General features: G+C 35.8%; 1 protein-coding gene across 3 annotated transcripts in view; it reads right to left on the bottom strand.

Moving 5' to 3' along the window:
- LOC113189748 (cyclic AMP-dependent transcription factor ATF-7) overlaps positions 1-20,142 on the bottom strand; it is a 103,707-nt gene that overhangs the window by 64,329 nt on the left and 19,236 nt on the right. For all 3 annotated transcript variants that reach the window (XR_003301688.2, XM_026398684.2, XM_026398685.2), the window contains exon 2: positions 15,366-15,434. Coding sequence is in view for 2 of the 3 variants with exons in the window: in XM_026398684.2 (XP_026254469.2) it covers positions 15,366-15,413 (48 nt within the window). In the remaining variant the exon portion in view is untranslated. The remainder of the gene's footprint in view (positions 1-15,365; positions 15,435-20,142) is intronic.

Genomic DNA, 20,142 nt, shown 5'->3' with positions numbered 1-20,142 from the left:
TTATCAAAGTAAGCCTGAAAAGGAAGCAAAGGAAAGACTGAAGAGAGACTATCTAAGTGTTAAATCTAATATAGTGTTTTATAAGACATATTTAGACAACTGGATCCCTGAAATTTTTAGTTAACTACTTTCATTGTCCCCTCTCAATATGGGACTACAATTTGTCCCTTAATCCTAAGAAATACCTGAAACTGAAGTAAAATAAAGAATATCTAAAGTTATGAACATAATAAAATGAAAAAATTAATGCACACGGATTGCCACTATATAAAAAGAAAAAAAAACTCACTGAGGTGACAGATATTTGTAATACTATTTGCCCACTCTAGTATACAAAGCTAACTACATGTATATACCACAACTGAGATTTTTTTTTAATGTGTATTTTTTAGTTGTAGTTGGACACAATACCTTTATTTTATTTATTTATTTTTATGTGGTGCTGAGGATCGAACCCAGGGCCTCACCCGTACTAGGCGAGCACTCTACCACTGAACCACAAACCCCAGCCCCCACAACTGAGATTTTTAAAATTATCCCAACACTTCTTTTCATTTGATTCCAATAACTATGATAATGGGAAAAACATTTGTGAGTTTATAAACAAAAAGAGAGATACCCAAGGAGATAACTGAGGCTTAACATTAAAATATTGTAGTCTTCAATCATTCCATTAAACTATCATTGTCTAACAATCTTGAAGAGCCAAGCTTGCAACTTTGGTCACTGCCCTGAATCACCTTTTCTTCTTTGTACTTTTTTTTTTTTTTAGCTGTAGATTGACACATTACCTTTATTTATTTTATTTATTTTTATGTGGTGCTGAGAATCAAACCCAGTGCCTCACACGTGCCAGGCAGGCGCTCTACCACTGAGTCACAACCCCAGCCCTGTACTTACTTTTATAGGAACTTCTGGCATAGCTTTCTTTCTGCCCCCGCTTTTTCACACACACACACACACACACACACACACACACACACACACACACACTAGTCCACACTCACATACAGCTAACTGATCTATCAGAATCACCTAGCAAAAAATACAAATGAGATCTCTGGATACCCAGAGTGATAATTTCGTAGGTTGTGACACTGCCTAATGATGCACTCTGAATTCTGAAGCCAAGAATTTAACTTTATGGTCTGAGATAGAAAAGATAAGACTATAGTCAGGTATTTCCTATAGCTGAATGCAGTTAATTTCACATAGTCCACAGTTATACAATGAACCATTATCAGAATCAATAAGGAAAATGAATATTTTAAGTGACTTTCCTGGGGAAGATAAAAACATTCAGACAAAACATAAATAATTCTTTTACTACAAATATCAAGACCCCCTTTAGTATAAATATCAACTATAAGACTTCCTGACCTTTTTTGGTCCTTTACATATACATGGTACTACACAAAAGAAGATAAAGTGACACCATCCTTTGCATTTAGGAGTTTACAGGCTTAAAACTAATGTGCGAAAGAAGAGAATATGAATAAGAAAGTAACCTAGCCTAGAATTCATTAAGATGATACTACAACACTTCTTTAGACCTATCAGTAGAGGATGCTAAATCCACAACATTCATGCCCTAGTTTTCCAGTTCTGTTTACATTTCTGGCTGGTCAAAAAATCGTTTTTAGCAGGGCATGGTAGTACCTGCCTGTAATTCCAGTCAGTTGAGAGGCTGAGGCAGGAGAATCACAAGTTTAAGGCCAGCCTCAGCAATTTAGTGAGGCCTTAAGTAACTTAGACCCTGTCTCATAATAAAAAAGGACTGGTGATGTAGCCCAGGGGTAGAGCACCCTTAGGTTCAATCCCTAGTATTGTGGGAAAAAAAAATATATCCTTGCTTCAAAATGGTAGTGGCTTACCTTAGAGAGAATTGACACATATTAGGAACATTCCCAGAGAGATTAAAAAACAAAACATGGGCTGGGGATGTGGCTCAAGCGGTAGCGTGCTCGCCTGGCATGCGTGCGGCCCGGGTTCGATCCTCAGCACCACATACCAACAAAGATGTTGTGTCCGCCGAGAAATAAAAAATAAATATTAAAAAAAAATTCTCTCTCTCTCTCTCTCTCCCTCTCTCTCTCACTCTCTCTTTAAAAAAAAAAAAACAAATCAAAACTGTAGATTAAGGTGGAGGTAGTGTCTGAGCATTCTATTCATTTTAGTAAGAAATCCTATCTTATTTTTCACAGGCAGAGCTCAGTTATAGCTTCATCTCTCACTGGTATGGCAGGCAGAAACTTGGATCAGTAACAAACTACACATTCGACCTAACTAATTGCATTTACACCATTTACCAAACCTACTATTTATTCATTTTTGTCTATGCTAGATGTAAATACTGACATGTGTTTAGAAAATAGTAAGGAAGTGATTTGGCCTAGTATTTAAGAGTGTTAGACTGTAGTCTATCTGGATCTGAGTCATATCTCTGTCACAAAGTACTTTACTCTTCTACCAGTACCCTTAACATATCCAAGCCTTAGTTTTCTCATCTGTAAAATGAGGATGACACTAAATTCTCAGATAGGATTCAACAAAATAATACCTATAAAGTACTTTCATATAAAACACAATAAGAGCTCAGTTAGCTATGGTTATTGTTGCTTCAGAAGCTGTTTATTATATCCATAAAGTTCAACAAGTTTCACTGTATTTTGTTCTTTCATTCTTCCTAGTTCTCTGGATAAATTTCCTGTATACTACATAAATATCATATTTTTGGCAGGCTGAGACAGCAGGATCACAGGTTCGAGGCGTTGGCAATTTATCAAGGTCCCAAGTAACTTAGCAAGACTGTCTCAAAATAAAAAGGGCTGGCAACGTAACTCAGTGGTTAAAGCACCGTAAAATCAATTTCCAGTACCAAAAAATAGACAGAAAAACATGACATTTCCTCTAAATAGTATATGTGTATATGTATACACAACCTGTTAGTATAAGCTAATTGATGTTAATCCTCAACATAACTCTAAGAATCTTCCTTAGGCTACTTTTCATTTTACCAGCATTATTTTAGCTTAATAAATAAGGAAATTAGTACTGAGGGAAAGACTGTAAGAGTCTCATAAACAGTTAAACCTAGACGATAAAGAGACAGTATCTGAAGCCAGGGAAAGTAGCAAGGTCTTTGGTCCCGGTTATGTAGAATGCTGAAGCAGAAGGATTGCTTGAACCCAGGATTCGGAGGCCAGCCTGGGCAACATAGCAAGACGCTGTCTCAACAAACAAAAGAAGACAATATCTCTATACAAAGAGATCTTGGGCTGGAGATATAACTCAACAGGAGACAATTTGCCTAACACACCTTTTGCCTACTAAAGGGGCTAGAAGTCTAGGTAAATAGGAAGTTTAAATCCTAGAATTAGAGAATTATTTCTCCTTCCTTCATGTTTTATCAATCCATATTTTACAGATAGAAAAAGGAAGATATGACTAAAAAAAAAAAAAAGACAATTAAACTGGGACTGGGGTTGTGGCTCAGTGGTAGAGTCCTTGCCTAACACACGTGAGGCACTGGGTTTGATCCTCAGCACCACATAAATTATAAATAAAATAAAGACACTGTGTCCATCTACAACTACAAAAAATAAAAATAAAAAGACAACTAAACTGGTTTCAGTGTTTACTGGAGCCCTTAAGATTTAGACTTCTCAACTAACATCTGGGAAAGGAAACTGAGATATCCCAAAACAGAACCAAGTAGATATGGTGCTGGGGTTGCTATTTAGCAGTAGAATGCTTGCTTAGCATATACAAGACCTTGGTTTAATCTTCAGCATCATTTTTTTTTTTTAAGAGAGTGAGAGAGGAGAGAGAGAGAGAATTTTTTTTAATATTTATTTTTAGTTCTCGGCGGACACAACATCTTTGTTTGTATGTGGTGCTGAGGATCGAACCCGGGCCGCACGCATGCCAGGTGAGCGCGCTACCGCTTGAGCCACATCCCCAGCCCCAATCTTCAGCATCATTAAAAAAAAAAAAAAAAAAGTAGATCTGTTTATCTTTGACGTCCTCATAAATAGTGGTATCTTTTCTCAGGGACCATTCCATCTAAGCCAGTTCTCATCTACTGTCCCCTAACACCAAATTAAAGTTTCCATTGCTTTATGTAGACAAGATTATGGCTGTCATTAAGCTAATTTATACTAAAGTGTAAATGATGGTCTCAATACATTTCTCCATCATTTCCCCCCAAATTGTTAATTTTATGAATCTTTCATTTAAGTAAAAGTAAAGGGGTTTATTTCTGGATGGTGTGTCTTTTCTAATGACCTTTAAATTGTATTTTTTTGTTCAATCATATAAGGCTGTCCATGAGAAAGTGGGAAAAGGAGGTTTCATTGTCACTGACCTCATCAAAGGAAAAGGGATCACATGCTCTATATCCTTTTGTATTGCCCAGCCCTAATACCTTAATTCCCATATAAGCTCACACAGTGTTCATCCTGTTCTTGCTCCTAACACCTAGAACCAGTAAAGCTAACTCTAGGCAAGCCAATTCCTATAACATCAGAGAGGCTCCCAGAGAGCAGAAAGGCTTGTCACCTAAATCTTCCTAGATAAACTCCTGGAGAAAACTTCAAGCTGAGGTGCCTTCTACATCTATTTTCTTCTCCTCTATCTCCAATCACATTATTATCTGCTTACAACTTTAAAAATCTGGAGGGCCAGGTATAATGGAGCATGCCTATATTTCTAGCTTCTTGGAAGGCTAAGGCAGGAAGATCACTTGAGCCTAGGAATTTTTGTCAGGCTGGGCAACACAACAAGACAGTGTCTTAAAGAAACAAACAAAAAAAGTATATGATATTCTTAAAAGGCAAAACTATGGAGATAGTAAAAAGATCACTGGTAAGGCCAGGTGCTGTGGCACATGCTTATAATCCCAGACACTCAGAAGGCTGAGGCAGGAGGATCCCAAGTTTGAGGACCCATCAGCAACTAGCAAGACCCTGTCTCAAAATAAAAAATAGAAGTCTAGGGCTCTAGCTCAGTGGTAGAGTACCTGTGGGTTCAATCCCCAGTACTTCCCCCTTCCCCGCATATTAAAAAAATGGGGGTATAGCTCAGTGGTAGAGGGCCTACTTAGCAAACATGAGTCCTGGATTTGATCCCCAATGAGAGAAAGAGAAAGAGGGGGCGGGGAGAGAAGAGAAGAGATACAGATATTACCAGGGGATCAGAAAGAGGAGGGGAAGGAGATATAAATGGGTAGAGCACAGGCCCATCTATTTTACATCAGTGAAACCATTCTGGACATTATAAGGTAGATAAATATCATATATTTATCAAAATCCATAGAATGCACACACAGAATGAACCATAATAAAAAACATAGACTTTAGGGCTGGGGCTGTAGCTCAGTGATAGAGTGCTTGCCTAGCGTGTGTGAGGCATTGGGTTTGATCCTCAGTACCACATAAAGATAAATAAATGTCTATGAACAACAACAACAACAAAAATTTAAAAACATGGACTTTAATCAACAATAATGTATTGATATTTACTAACCAATTGTAACAAATATAACACACTAAAATGTTAAATAACAGGGAAAACTGCTAGGTGCTATGGCTACTTAGGAGGCTGAAACAAGAGAATCACAAATTCAAAGCCAGACCTGGAACTTAGACCCTGAATCAAAATAAAATAAATAAAAATAGCTAGGGACCTATCTCAGAGGTAGAATGCTCCTGGGTTTGATCCCCAGTACTATAATAATAACAATAACAACAACAACGATTTTTTTAAAAGGGTCATGGATGTAGTTCAGAAGCAGAATGCTCCTGTGTTCAATCCCCAGTATGCAATAATAATAATAAAGAAAAAAAGGAAAAATTATGTGTGGTAAAGTCTATTAATTATTAAAAAAAAAAAAAAGAGAGAGAGAAAATGCTGTTAATAACCCCCACCAGGGGGCTGGGGATATAGCTCAGTTGGTAGAGTGCTTGCCTTGCACATCTAAGGCCCTGGGTTCAATCTCTAGCACCACAAAAACAAAAACAAAAACAAACCCCAAAAACCATAATCCCCACCAGGTATAAGGACAATGAGCCAAGACAAGTTGTATAAACGAAAGGCAAAAGGTGAAAGCTTAAACTGTAGGACTTGATCTCAATCTGGAGAGGTCAATTTACTAAAGACAAAGAAGCTTGAGGAAGTGAAGGAGATAAAGACAACTCTCTGTATGGCATTTTATGGCGACTGGTGTGCAAACAACTAAAACAAATTTATTTCTTTCAGAGAAAAAAGAAGCCAAGAGGCTTATAAGGGATATTGAGAGTCTCAGCAGAAAAATCACCATCATTAAGCCGCTGGCATACTTATGAGTGTCACTCTGATACCTCGCTCTGTGGCTAAGGAATCAGGATTTGTCATTGTAACCACATCTGCAACCTATGCTGGTGCCAATCTTTATGACAGATTTTTCAGGAAAATCAAGGGATATTACCCAGTATCAAAAGAAGATCTGACCCTTAGGAGAAAGTAGAAAGTGTTCCTTTTGCCACAGGATTATTCTCTTCAGAATAACGTAAGTGGTTCTTCCAGAGGCCACATCTTCGATAAGCAGAGCTGCAAATCTGACAGCCAATCAGCTGAATGCTGAATAAAGCACTCAGCCTTCTACAATGACTCAAAAGACACACCAAAGCTACAGATTTATTCTACTGACTTTCCTTGCAGAGCCACTCAAGTTTTTCAAAGGCGAAAAGAAAGAACTCTTTCCTTCCAACCCAGGGAATTGTAAATTCCATCTGGGATCTACAGACAAAGCTATGTTTGCTCAAAATCTGGCATCACTGATGGGAACATCAAGATTTAAAAGCTGGAATGATGGCTGGCAATTTTAGCCTTTAGAGCAGAAGTTGGTTCAGCACTTCAATCTGCTGGCAGAATCAGCAGCCACACATAGCACATGGTATGCCAGACTATGAATAAGCTAATTTGAGATAAACCTCAAAGCTTCCATTTTTTCTCTGTGATGTTTTCCTTTTTAAAATCTGATCCTTAGCCAGGCATAGTAGCACATGCCTATAATCCCAGTGACTTGGGAGGCTAAGAAAGGAGGACTGCAAGTTCAAAGTCAGCCTCAGCAACTTAGCAAGGCCCTAGGTAACTTAGCGAAATAAAAATAAAAAGGGTTGGGGATGTGGCTCAGAGGTTAAGCATCCCTGCATTTAGTTCCTGGTACAAAAAAATAAAATAAAATAAATAAAATCCTCAACATAATTTTGTGAAAGAAAATTTAAAAGGCAATATCTGTCTATAATTAATTATTAATAGCATGTCTTCCTCACAATTTAAACATCATCTCAACATCTCTTCAAAACAGTATTTTGAAAATGAAAAGCTTTTTACACATCCTAACTCAATAGTAACAGTCATGTGTTGCAATTTAAAGGACAGTCCCTTTGAAGTTATAAAGATTCATCCCTCAACAGAGAAAAGAAACCTAGGTTTGAGAGATGACACTCAATTTCTGTCTAAAATATTTGGGTTATCTTATGGGAAACAAAGAAATAAAAAGAAACCAGTAAAATTTAGTTGTAATGAGTTCTACTTTAATTTTTAAAAATATACATTGTTGTATTGAGAAATTACCCTTTTCAAAGGGTTTATCATTTGGCTATGAAGATTCAAAAAGGGTCGAAACTAAGATCTGACTAAATTCTATCTGAAGGAGCTTTTTCTTAAAGTATTAAAGCCCAACTTTAAAGAAGCATTGTGTATTATTTAAGTCACTGGCATATAGTTAAAAACCTTGTTTGCCCAATTATAATCCTTCAAGCACAATATTGAAGTTCTCTTTCTTCTCTTCAGAAAGATCTTCCAGAGAGCATCTCTTGCACCTTGCTCATAATGCACAATTTATTGGCATTTCTTTTCCTTTCTAAATGGCCGGGAGGGAAGAAGAGCTCCAAAGCCACAGTGTGTGGTTAGTAATGGCGCTTTTACTTGTCATTGTACAAAGCCTGTTAAATATTTACAACACAGACAGCAATATCTAGTCCTAAACACCCAGTTGTGAGTTTGAGTTTTTTTAGAAATAAATCTATGACAAGTTTTCCCCAGCAAAACGCCAGAAGACTTTACTAACAGCTTCAAGAGACCCAGAGGGTCCAGAGGAGCAGTTATAGGCCATCTGGTGATTACTTATTATTATTTATACAGCACCGTGGATGTACACACAGATGTGTTATGAATCCACATACAGAGAAGCCCTAACAAGGACTTCAGAATGCAAGTGCTGAGCAAGTCAATCTGCATTAAAGAAATACAGTAACCAGAAGAGGGAGTATACTTGCTGTTTAATCTGCTGCATTAGCTGGAAGATTATTTGACAAAAGAATGAAAAATTCTATATAATGACAATATCTTGTAAGTCAAAACCTGGCTATATATGGTTTTGCAAGGGTGGCAAAGAGGGATAAAGGAAGGACAGGCTCTCAGATCAGGAAGGCACTTTGTAACCTCAGCAGTATGGAAAAGAAGGGACTGGGAAAGAAACCCACTCCTGACTTGGGAAGAACTGAAATAAAAAGATACAGAACTTTATTTTTTCCTACCAAAAATACTCTAAGAACAGTTTCTGGGCTCCCATTTTGAATTTTAAGCTGTATCCAAGGAAATCAAGAATTTTTTTTGGTATAGCTAAAATTAGGTTTACATAGGTATTTTTTTTCAATGGAGGAGATAGACAGGAACAAGGATGCTTTTAATATGCTATGCTTTTAGTAACAGCATAATAAACATAACATAAAAAATTAAACAACCAAAAGGAAAGGTGTGTGTGTGTGGTGGGGGGTCTCATGAAAACCACAGGGAACATCATTCCCCTAGGTACATGTATGACTGCACATATGGTGTACAACCAGAGAAATGAAAAGTTGTGTTGCAACTATGTACAATGAATCAAAATGCATTCTGCTGTCATATGTACCTCATTAGAATAAATAAATTAATTAATTTAAAAAATCAAAGGGAGATCAATACAGGAAAGAAACTAAAGAATAGAAGGGGAGGAGAAAGGAGGTAGTCCTGGGAAGTGATATTGTCCAAATTATATTGTTATTTCATGTACATGCACAAATATGTAACAACAAATCTCATCATTATGTGCAACTATAATATACCAATAAAAAAAAGTGAAAAGAGAGGGAAAAAAGAATAAAAGAAAAAAAATTAAACAACCAACTAAATGTTTCTAAGGATAAGTGTCAAGAGTGCCAGATCTGGGTGGGGGTTGTGGCTCGGTGGTAGAACACTTGCCTAGCATGTGTGAGGCTCTAGGTTCAATTCTCACACCATATATAAATAAAATAAAGGTTCATCATCAACTAAAAAATTTTTTAAAAAAGAGTGCCATATCTGACATAAAGCAACGTAAGTTTTTCCTTGTTCTTAACACCTCCATTTTTAAAACCCCAGTCCCAGTCTTGTCTATACAATGAGTAACAGTAGTCTACTTTCATTACAGGGTTACATAAAACTGCAGTGAGCTGAAAGTAATTGCAAAATCAACATATTACAAAAAATAAGGTTAGCATTTGGCCTAATTGTGTATAATGCAGTGTATTTTCAGCTGCGTGACAGCATGCAGGCACTCTTACCAGATGGGAACTGGATGAATTATTGAATGAAATATGAATTATTAAATAAAAATTTAAATTTTTTTAAACTCTTGGCAAAGAGTGAGGAAGAAAGCTTATCTATTTGCTTGAAATTACCTTCACCTGTCATAGCATGTAAATACAGCATATACCACCACAAATGGCATTTATCTACCAGAGCTATTTCTTCCTGTTATTTTCCAATTCAAGATGCTTCCCTAACATAAAGAATTAGTAATCAGCACCAACTCATTCTTCCTTGCTTTTATTTTGTGTTCATGCCAGGTAATAGGAAAAACGTGTCAAAGGGATACAATGTAAGATCCAGACTCCCACAGTACCAGTATGGTCCTTTTAATGGAACACTGGGCTAACAGGAATAACCTCTATAGATTTGTGTTATACAGGCAATAAAACATATACCTTTGCAGCATGCCAGCATTTAACCAATCTTAGGAGCTATTTGTTGCCTCATATATTACAGAGAAATAGAGATTTAAGGGATAATGTTCATGGAGGTAGAGGATATGAAGCAATAAACAGCTTTGGAGGCTGGTTAAATGCCAAGTGAAGCCAGGACTACAGTACCATAAACATTATTTCTACTATGACAAGATAAGGAGGTGCAAGAAGCTGCCCTCAACCTCACCACAACTAGGGCTCCATTGCTATTCTTGGCCTTTGAAGAGAAAAAGAGGCCCTGGAGGTCTATGAGTTAGTTGTATTTTTCATGTCTCAGAAAGATATGAAGAAAATCTCAACCTCTATCTAGAAGTCCTCTGGGATAAAGTAGGTATCTTCAGACTCTCAGGATCATAGTGTACAGATGACTTTCCCTTAAAAGGACAGAGATGATACAGAGTGGTTATGACAGAAACTTTTCTCAGTGGCTGATAATGGGATATTACTAACTGTTCCTGGAGTGGTATTTCCTCGGAGGAAATGTGCTCCTATTCTAAAGTAATAAGCTAATATGACCAGCTTTTGCTCAAAGACTTGATGATGGTATCCAGAGGGGCCATTTAAATCTACATAATTTGTACTACAAACCACTGTTATATGCCTGTGAGGGAGGTACAGGATTATGGAATTTGTAGACTCCTAGGAATAAAAACTGGGTAAAAATAAAACAAAAAAGAGGTATATTATTTAACTATGTACACATGAAATAATATCTGAAATTCAAGATTACCAACATAGTATTTATACCTGCTTCCACATATAATAATTTTATATTCCATCTTTAAGTGAAAGTGGCCCCCAAAAGTATTAAAAATTACAAATTAAGCCAGGTATGGTGTTTCACACCTGTAAACTCAGCTACTTAAGAAGGTGAGTCAGGATTACTTGAACCCACAAGTTTGAGGCCAGCTTTGGCAATATAGTGAGACCCCATCACAAAGAAAAGAAAAAACCCGACAAAGCCATTTTATAGTCACAATGTTTATAAAGAGATGCTATCTAATAAACATTTCAAAAACCCATATAACTTGATTCAACAGAATGTCTGGGGGCACTATTAACACTAACTGGTCCTCTCTCAGGAAGCAGCTCTATTAATGACTCCTTCTACCATATTCCACAAAGAGGTTTTAGCAGGAAAACTTTTTCCTACGGTTCCTCCTCATGAAAATGACACTACTTCAAGAGAAACAAAGTATCTCAACAGGAGAACAGAAATAAGAGGGCTAAAAAACTCTTATCACCTGTTTTTTTCAGATAAGAATGCAGACAGTACAACCTTTAGCTGCCATCTTTTTTTTTTTTTTTTAAGTACATGCAGCATATTTAGAACTCAGCTGTGTCACATCAGACGTACTGTTGGAAAGTGGATCATGAACAGAATCCAAAAATAACAGCCATTAAAGACCTAGCAACCAAAACATGTTTATGTATCCATTGAAAGCCTGGTGGTTTTGATTATATAGTGGAGAGCATAATCCACCAGTCTATTTTAGGTGAATTTTCCTTTCACCTTCCCTTAATATTAAGGTGTAGGATGACATTAATTTAGGCAAATACAGGGTAAACTCTGAGCAGGGAACAGTTATAGAAACAATTCAAGATTCCTAAAGTTGTTGTTTTAAATTTTTATTTTGAGACAGGGTCTCACTAAGTTGCTGAGAGTCTCAATAAGATGTTGAGGCTGAGCAAACACTTGTGATCATCCTGCCTTAAATTGCTGGGATTGCAGGTATGTGCCACTGTGCACAGCAAGATTCCTATAGTTTTATTTGCTTGCTTTTAACAATCAGCCTCTTGAATTATAAATTTGCTTTCATTCCTGTTTTCTCTACCTGGTAAAAGCCATTGCTTTTTTAAAATATTTAATTTTTAGTTTTAAGTGGACACAATATCTTTATTTTACTTTTATTTGGTGCTGAGGATCGAACTCAGTGCCTCACATGTGCTAGACGAAATTCTACCACTGAACCACAATCCTAGCCCAAACCACTGCTTTTTGAGACTTCTCTCATAGTAGGTTCTAAACTATGCCTTCTAAAATGTATCTTGGTTCTTATTTTCTTTCTTTCTTTTTTTGTATTGGGGGACTGAATTCAGAGGCACTGTACCACAGAGCTACATCCCCAGCCTTTTCATTTTGTGAGACAGGGTCTCACTAAGTTGCCTAGAGTCTTGCTAAGTTGCTTAGACTGGCCTTGAAATTGCCATCCTCCTGCCTCAGCCTTCCCAGACAGTGGGATTACAGGTGTACACCACTATGTCTGGCTATCATGGTCCTTATTACCCTCCTGGAGCTTATATAGTTTTTTTAGTATTCTTTATTTTCTGGAATAAATAATTTGAGTCAATGACAAGTGGATTACAAATAACTTTAAGACCTCCAGGTGGCTCAAGAATGCAACCATTCTCAAGGGATATAAGGAATTTGAATGACAGGCCAAGGGTAGCTAACAACTAAATTTATCTTCTCTGCCAGATTTTCACTAATGTATAACATTCATGTAACATAAAGCAATCACAGTACATCTTGTAGAGATTCCACTCTAAAGCTATCTGTTACTAAATATTGGGGAAAAAACTTGGAAGGAGACTAAATATAACTTCAGAACTATAATCTCACCAGAAAATAGTTTGATATGCAAAGAAAATAAAGGAATGAATCATGCTGGCTTCAAAGTCTTAAGTTGTTGCTTTCTATCCTTTTCCTTTATCTCCCCCCCACTTTTTTTTTTTTTTTTGTACTGGGGATTGAATCCAGGAGTGATTTATCATTGAGCTACATCCCCAGCTCTTTTTTATTTTGAGACAGGGTCTCACTTAGTTGCCAAGGCTGGCCTCAAACTTGTAATCCTCTTATCTCAGCCTCCCAAGTCACTAGGATTACAAGTATTCACCACCAGACTCAGCTATCCTTTTACTATGGAACAAGTAACTAGAATTCTCCAGAAGGTAGCAATTCCCCCAAGTGTCACACCCACCTTTCCCTTGGGGTTGGAGGAAGCTTTGAGAATGTAAGTCAGTGGTTATAATGAATCCTAATAACCAAAATACCACTACACAATTCAGAAGTGAGAAAGAAAAACAGGGGAAGGAAAGGATTATGATGAAATGAAACCTAACAACACAGGGAAGAATCAAAGCAAAAATCCTTACTGTTTTCCTCCATCTAGGAAAATTTTTAAAAAAAATTTTTAAAGAGAAAATGAAAACAAGGAAACAAACACCAATATTAGTGAATACTACTCTTTTTTAACAAGACAGCCTGAAGAGATGTTATTTACCCTGTTTTGCTCAAAAAGCTTAAGAGATGTTTTTCTCATGTATTCCTTATTTTTATCATCCATTCTTATTTCTTTGAGAAATCCTTGTTTGGATGGTTTTATGTATACTGTATAATAAGTATACTTAATGTAAGACATAGAATTGAGTAGTTTAAGCAATAAATAAAGAAAATAATGGTAAATATCAGAAAAATAAATGCTTTCACCAAAAAGCATATTTTTCCAGTAGAGAAGTAAAAAGGGTACCAAGTTATCAGTTGTCAGAGTCATAGTAAATAGTATTATTAAATTCACACACAGAAAGTTGGAGGGATCATTTTTAGGTATGTTCTTTAATAAAGCTGTTTGAGAAGTGAAAACAAATTTACCCTATATTTCTAACTGTCTTCTATTGTTAAAAAAATTAAATATAGACCACATGGGGAAACAAGCAGTCAGTAATAAAGTAGAATGTTTTGACAAGGAAAAGAAAATGCATCTTAGGATGCTGAATATTGCAGAATACAATAGCTTTGTTAGTGTCTTTTTTTTTTCTGTTGAAAAGTTTTATTTGAATTTATACTTTATAATTATTAGCGCATATTAATTGTACAGAATAACGAGTTTCATTGTGAAGTATCCGTGCTTTATTGGTAACCACTCTCTCTGTTTACATATTTTTTTTTTTTAGTTTATCAGGAATTAATTTCTTTTTTCTTTTTCTTTTTTTTTTTTTTATTGGTTGTTCACAACATTATGTTAGTGTCTTATCTGAAATTTTCAGCATTTACTGAAATTTGGACTCTTCCCTCTGTCCATTTCTTGTTACCATCCTCATCTTTTCCACTACTCAAATTCCAGTTATTAGTAGTCTGGAGTTTTTTTGTTTTGTTTTGTTTTGTTTTGGTACCAGGGATTGAACTCAGGGGCACTCGACCACTGAGCCACATCCCCAGCCCTATTTTCTATTTTATTTAAAGACAGGGTCTCACTGAGTTGCTTAGCACCTCACTGTTGCTGAGACTGGTTTTGAACTAGCAATCCTCCTGCCTCAGCCTCCCAAGCTGCTGGGATCACAGGCATGCACCACTGTGCCCAGCCAATTCTTACTAATCTCTAGAACTAAACTCTTCTTTTTTCTAAATATTTACAATGTTTACTAGAACTAGTCTGCAATCTTACATACTACCAGTAAGTGTCACTGGACAGGCCTATGACTTACTTCTAAATGAACAGAAAGTCACCCTTCAGGGTTTGTAAAAAGAATTAATAAAGACAGATAAAAACTTTTTTTTGTATTCTTTTTCTTTTTTTGTGGAACATGGTATTGGCACAGAGTATTAAGAGTTAAGAAGTTTGAAAAAGGCAATTACATCAAAATTGCTTTATTAAAAAGGCATATGATGAGAAATATCTGACTTATACATATATACACAAAAAATTACATGTCAGCTAACAGAACAATGCATTTCATAGTATCAGACAAGGGAAATGTTTATATACTGCTATAATACCTCAGGTTCTATATTAGATTTGTCTTTCCTAGATAAATCTCTTCCTTACCTGTTAAACATGATTTTCTGGATCAACAGAAGAAACACTTTTTCTTATTAAAAAAAAAAAAATCTGAAATTGGGGTTCACATGAAGGGTACCTTGTCAGCTATCTCTCCAAATATGTTAAGTAGACTTTTATATCCATGAAGATATTTCTAAACTTGCTTTGTATTTAGATGGATAGCTTTACAAAAGAGGAGAGAGCAACATGTATTCTTCAACACTGTGTTGGAAAACAAACACCAGTAGAATAACAATATGGAAGAGAGCAAGGCAGATTTCATTACGGTAGAGTGCCTACACTTCCTCATAACTTGGATTTACACACTGCAAATCCTCTGATCTGATTACCTCCAGTGATCACGTAAAATACCGGCTTTAAACTCTTTGCCTTAGTGATAAAACAGCCACTTTGATTCACAACAAGACATTCACAATAAAGTATATTGTAAACGTACCTGTCCACAGCCCGGGGCATTGCACACAAACGGTCTGTCGTCTCCCATATTTCATATAGCTGAGCGGAGCTGAGGAGGGGGAGGTAGGGGAAAAGTTATGTTAAATACGCTGGAGCAAAAAAATGTGCTTCAAAAATATCAAGCCTAGAAACAGGTGTTCCAAGAATGCTATCTATCAAAGCTGTAAACACAGGCTACTTTAAGGAGACCCATTAGACAGGTGGCATGTGATCTACTGTGCCTCAATTTAAATTTTTAATTAGAAAAATTTAGACTTAAATAGTCAAGGAATTTCAAACCTTTGCTAGATTTTCCCTTTCTGCTACAGTATATAACACACTTCTCTAGTCTGCTGAATTACAACAGTGCAGTTCCCTATGTCAATAAATCCACTGAATGTTCGATGTGGAAGCCATATTTTTGAACTAGAGAAGACCAAAATTTGTCATTTAATTAATTAAGGGATTATAGGAGGGGTGCTCCGTTTTACAGGGCCATAATCTGGCTCCCTGGTGTATAAACTACGAGACTGTTGGCAAGAGTCGTTTATCCCAGATTATTGCCAAAGAAAACAAAGCACCCATCCTATTGGGCTACATGGGAAATGATTTTCATTAATAAAAAAATAAAAATAAAAGCCTTCTTTCCCCACTGGGAGCCTCCTCCTCCCCCCACCAATCGACTGTGGCAAATGGAGAAATATCGGTACCCTTCCCCCCCTCTGATTCTATTTATGGTGAGGTTTTTAAAAGCAGCAATAAAACAAATGTCGACTCTTTGGGGGTTTACTGGGTGAATATGTTCCGGCTGTTTGTGCCGCTCTCGCCCAGAGTTCTTAGGCTGCTCTGTTGCAGCCAACAGATGTGTACTGCTGCAGGGGATAAAAGAAATGACACTAAAAAGCATCACCATCCATCTCCTCTATTTCTCTGAAGAATTTAACAGAATTTATAATTATTTATGTGTGTGTGTGTATATATATATATTTAATATTGAAGCTAAATTCTCAAAATATTGATTAACATCCTTTGTCAATGAACAATAATTCCAATCTCATTGGGTTGGGAAAATTTCTCATATTCCAACTAGGAATAAAAATAGAGGTATAGACGAATAAATATTAGAAATGCAAATCACAGTAAAAATATTCCCAAAAGATAAACAGTATTTTGGAAAAGTGGAAGAGAAAAACGGGGAAAGGGATGAAAATACCCTTATAGATTAAATTCTTAAAGGACATTTCCAAACATCTCTCCATAAGAGAGAAACGTATACAAACAAATGAACAGGGAAGATAATAGAGGCTGAAATAATTGAATCACATTCAATTATTTGAATATGATTGGAAATAATTTCAGAACTGTAACCAAATTTCAAATTTTATCTTAGAGATAAACAGAAATGTCAATCTCAGTCAGGCCTATATTAAATTAAAATGTTAACATGCTAGAATCAATCTGGTAACCAGAAAACCATGCTTAAAACATAGAGTGGGTAGGTAACATCTCTCCTATTCTCTTAGGGCTCACTCTGGGGTTAGAAACGAGTATTTCTGGTTGTCTAATCAGCAATTCCACAACTAATCAGCGCTTAAGATTGTGGGGTGCTCAATAAAATAGAAGGGGCTTCTTGGTCATCTTTCAATGTGATAGGAATATGGTCTAACCATGAAGGAAACTGATGCTGCAGCATTGCTGTAATGGAAGAGACCCTGTATGTACATACATGTACACAGATTTATATCACATTTAGCCAGGATAAATTGCTTCAATAAATTCTGTTCCTAGGAGAGGCCAGCTCAAGCTGATGATTGGGTACTAGGAAATGAGAGCTTCATTCTTCTCCACATAGCCCCAGGACAAGAGAGTTTTTTTGGGGGTTGTTTGTTTATTTAAAATATATGATGATTTTTTAGTACTTTTTGGAAACACAACATTGTACAAAAAAAAAAAAAAAGGTAAACAAAAGCAGACAAATATAAAGGCCAAGAACTTTATGGCTGAAAATTCAGATAATTTCTAAAAAGCAATTCATCTCTGGAAAAAAAGTCCTAAATGCTGTGCTACAGATAATTTCACTTTCTAGTCCTAGAACCTGTTTTCCTAATATAATCACAAAATGAAATTTTATTTCAAAAAGGGCCTCCAATGTATTTTCCAACCAGGAAGTAAACTACAAGGGCTAGAGTAGACACAAGAACCACGCAAAATGCCTTATTTTTTATCTTGGTTCTGATATTTGGACCTAAATGTTCTCATTTTTCTATTTACTTAGAGGAAGAAATGGGTTCTGGCTGAGAAGGGGACAGCACTGGCATACAAAGTGATTAAATAAATTTTGGAATGATTTCCATAGAGCCACAAAATTCAAACTTAACTTGGCTTTTCACTATCACACCACAATATATGGCTTCTGGATTTTATTTAATGGCATCATTATTAGGAAATAGAGATGAGAAAATTGAGTCCTTCCATCCCCAGCCAAAAAGAAGGAAAAAAGAAACAAACAAACAAATATGTCTTTTGAAAAGAAAAAAAAAAGGGCAGGGGGAGAGAAAAAAACACTTTGGGGGGGGGGAAGCATTAAAATCTAACAGAAGTAAGCATTTTCACTGGTCTTAAATATTCAACTGACATTGAATAACTAGGATTTCCTGCTTCCTTCCCAATTTGCTGGCCTTTGTTTTACCGTTTTCACCAAAGGGAGATAACAATGGGAGGAAGAAGGCTTTTTTTCTTAAATACCCACAGTTATTCTTAAATCATTCCCTTAATTTTTTGCCCTATGTAATTTCCATATTTCTTGTTTTAAGGAAAGTTTAAATACTTAACAATCAGAATGATCTGTCCATCCATTAAAAAATAAATAAGTCCAACAAACATTTCTATTTTTAAAATTTCTCCTGCATCAATTTGTTAATATAAAGAATCTTGTTGGTTTATTTCTATCTGATACTGAAAACAAATTTTTAATTGTTAGGTCAAACTGATGCTCTTTCAAAAACAAAAAGCTACGCATTTCTGTAGGATAAACAGGAGACAAAAAATGAAATCTTCAATAATGACGCTGACACTACTGCTTGACAAAGTAGATCATGTATCTGGGTATAGCACTCACAGTGTGTTGTCATCTCAATCCATTTCTTTAGGATGAAACACAAGCATTTTATAGAACTAAACAATAAATAACAGGACAGGGATACACATACATTAAGAGGTACTGCCAAGGGTAAGTGAAATGCTTTCAGCAAGGATGGAAGAACTGGAAAACAAAGATGCACTGAAAGGCCGTCCAAGAGATCAAAGTGTATAGAAGAAAGGCTCAGGTACTCAGTGAAGCCAGAAGGCAAAAATGATAAAATTTAGGATTTATTAAAAAGAGAAAGTTATCGGATTGCTGTGAAAAAAGTTAAAAAAAAACCCACAATGTTTAGAGGATAACTTTTTAATAACTGAGATAATTTCCAAAAGCCTACGTCTAATAGTTTTGTCAGAGGTAGAGGTAGATCCTAATTTGTCAACATACAAATGAAAAAACAGATTCTCTTTCTTTGTATATATAGATCTATCTATCTCTTTTAGTTTTTGCTTTTAATATAATTGAGGATAGAGTCTGTAACTAAGGGTTACAAAGTTAATTCTCTGAATCTGGTTACGATGTGATAATTTCTTTAGTAACAAATTGGTGTTAATAAGATGGCCCAATTCTTAAATATGGAATCCAAGCCCCATACAAATACAACCAAGGGCCTGTTCTAATGACAAAAGCAAACATCACTAGGTATAACGACAGGGCATATATATCATAAATACCAAAGATTCATAGAAATCTAAAAGGGGATTAGATTATCCTTTCTTCCTTCATTCAAAAAACACTACTATGGAACTATTAAGTGCCAAGTAAAATGAACCTAAAAAAAAAAAAAAAACAGGAAGCTAAGGCAGGAGAATCACAAGTTTGAGGCCAGCCTTAGCAAGTCAGCAAGACCCTGTCTCAAAATAAAAAATAAAAAGGGCTGGTAATGGAGCTCAGTGGTAGAGCATCCCTGGATTCAATTCCCACCATCATCTTACATGTGAGTGTGGCGCACACACGCACACACACACAGAGACATAGAAAAGTTAACGCTTAATTAAACCTTTAACAAAACCTCAGCCAGAACTGTCAAGATACACATTCCAGGGGCTGAAGTTGTGGCTCAGTGGTAGAGCACTTGCCTAGCACATGTGAGGCACTGGATTCAATCCTTAGCACCACATAAAAATAAATAAATAAAAGTATTAAAAAAAAGATATATGTTCCGGCACAACAGCATGTCAATCACAAATATAGCAGAAGAGGCAACTTTTAGGAATACATATTTGGGCAATTTTTCTGAAAAGCAGTTTGACAATATTTGTAAACTGTCTTACCCAAATGTTTGATACCTTTGAACAAATCATTCTTCTTTTGGGATTCTATTCTAAGAATAAAACCAGAAACACAGACCCTTTTACGTATTAAAATGTTCATCATAGTCATATTTATAATCCAAAACGATAGGAATTGAATTTTTAAGAGAAATTGATAAATATAAATTAAGGTATTGCCTCACAAGATACTATTTAAAATGTTAAGAAAACAATTTGAAAACTATTTAATGACATGAGAAAATGCTAATACATTAAATGAGAAAAGCAGAATAAAAGATTGCATACATCCATAATTCCAAATCTACAGGATAGAAAACAAATAATAAGTATGGAAAAAGATGAATTAACAACAAAATATTAAAAAG

This window comes from Urocitellus parryii, chromosome 5 (genome assembly GCF_045843805.1).
Source record: "Urocitellus parryii isolate mUroPar1 chromosome 5, mUroPar1.hap1, whole genome shotgun sequence".
In the NCBI taxonomy this organism is placed as follows: domain Eukaryota; kingdom Metazoa; phylum Chordata; class Mammalia; order Rodentia; family Sciuridae; genus Urocitellus; species Urocitellus parryii.
This window is presented reverse-complemented; position numbering and strand designations above follow the sequence as displayed.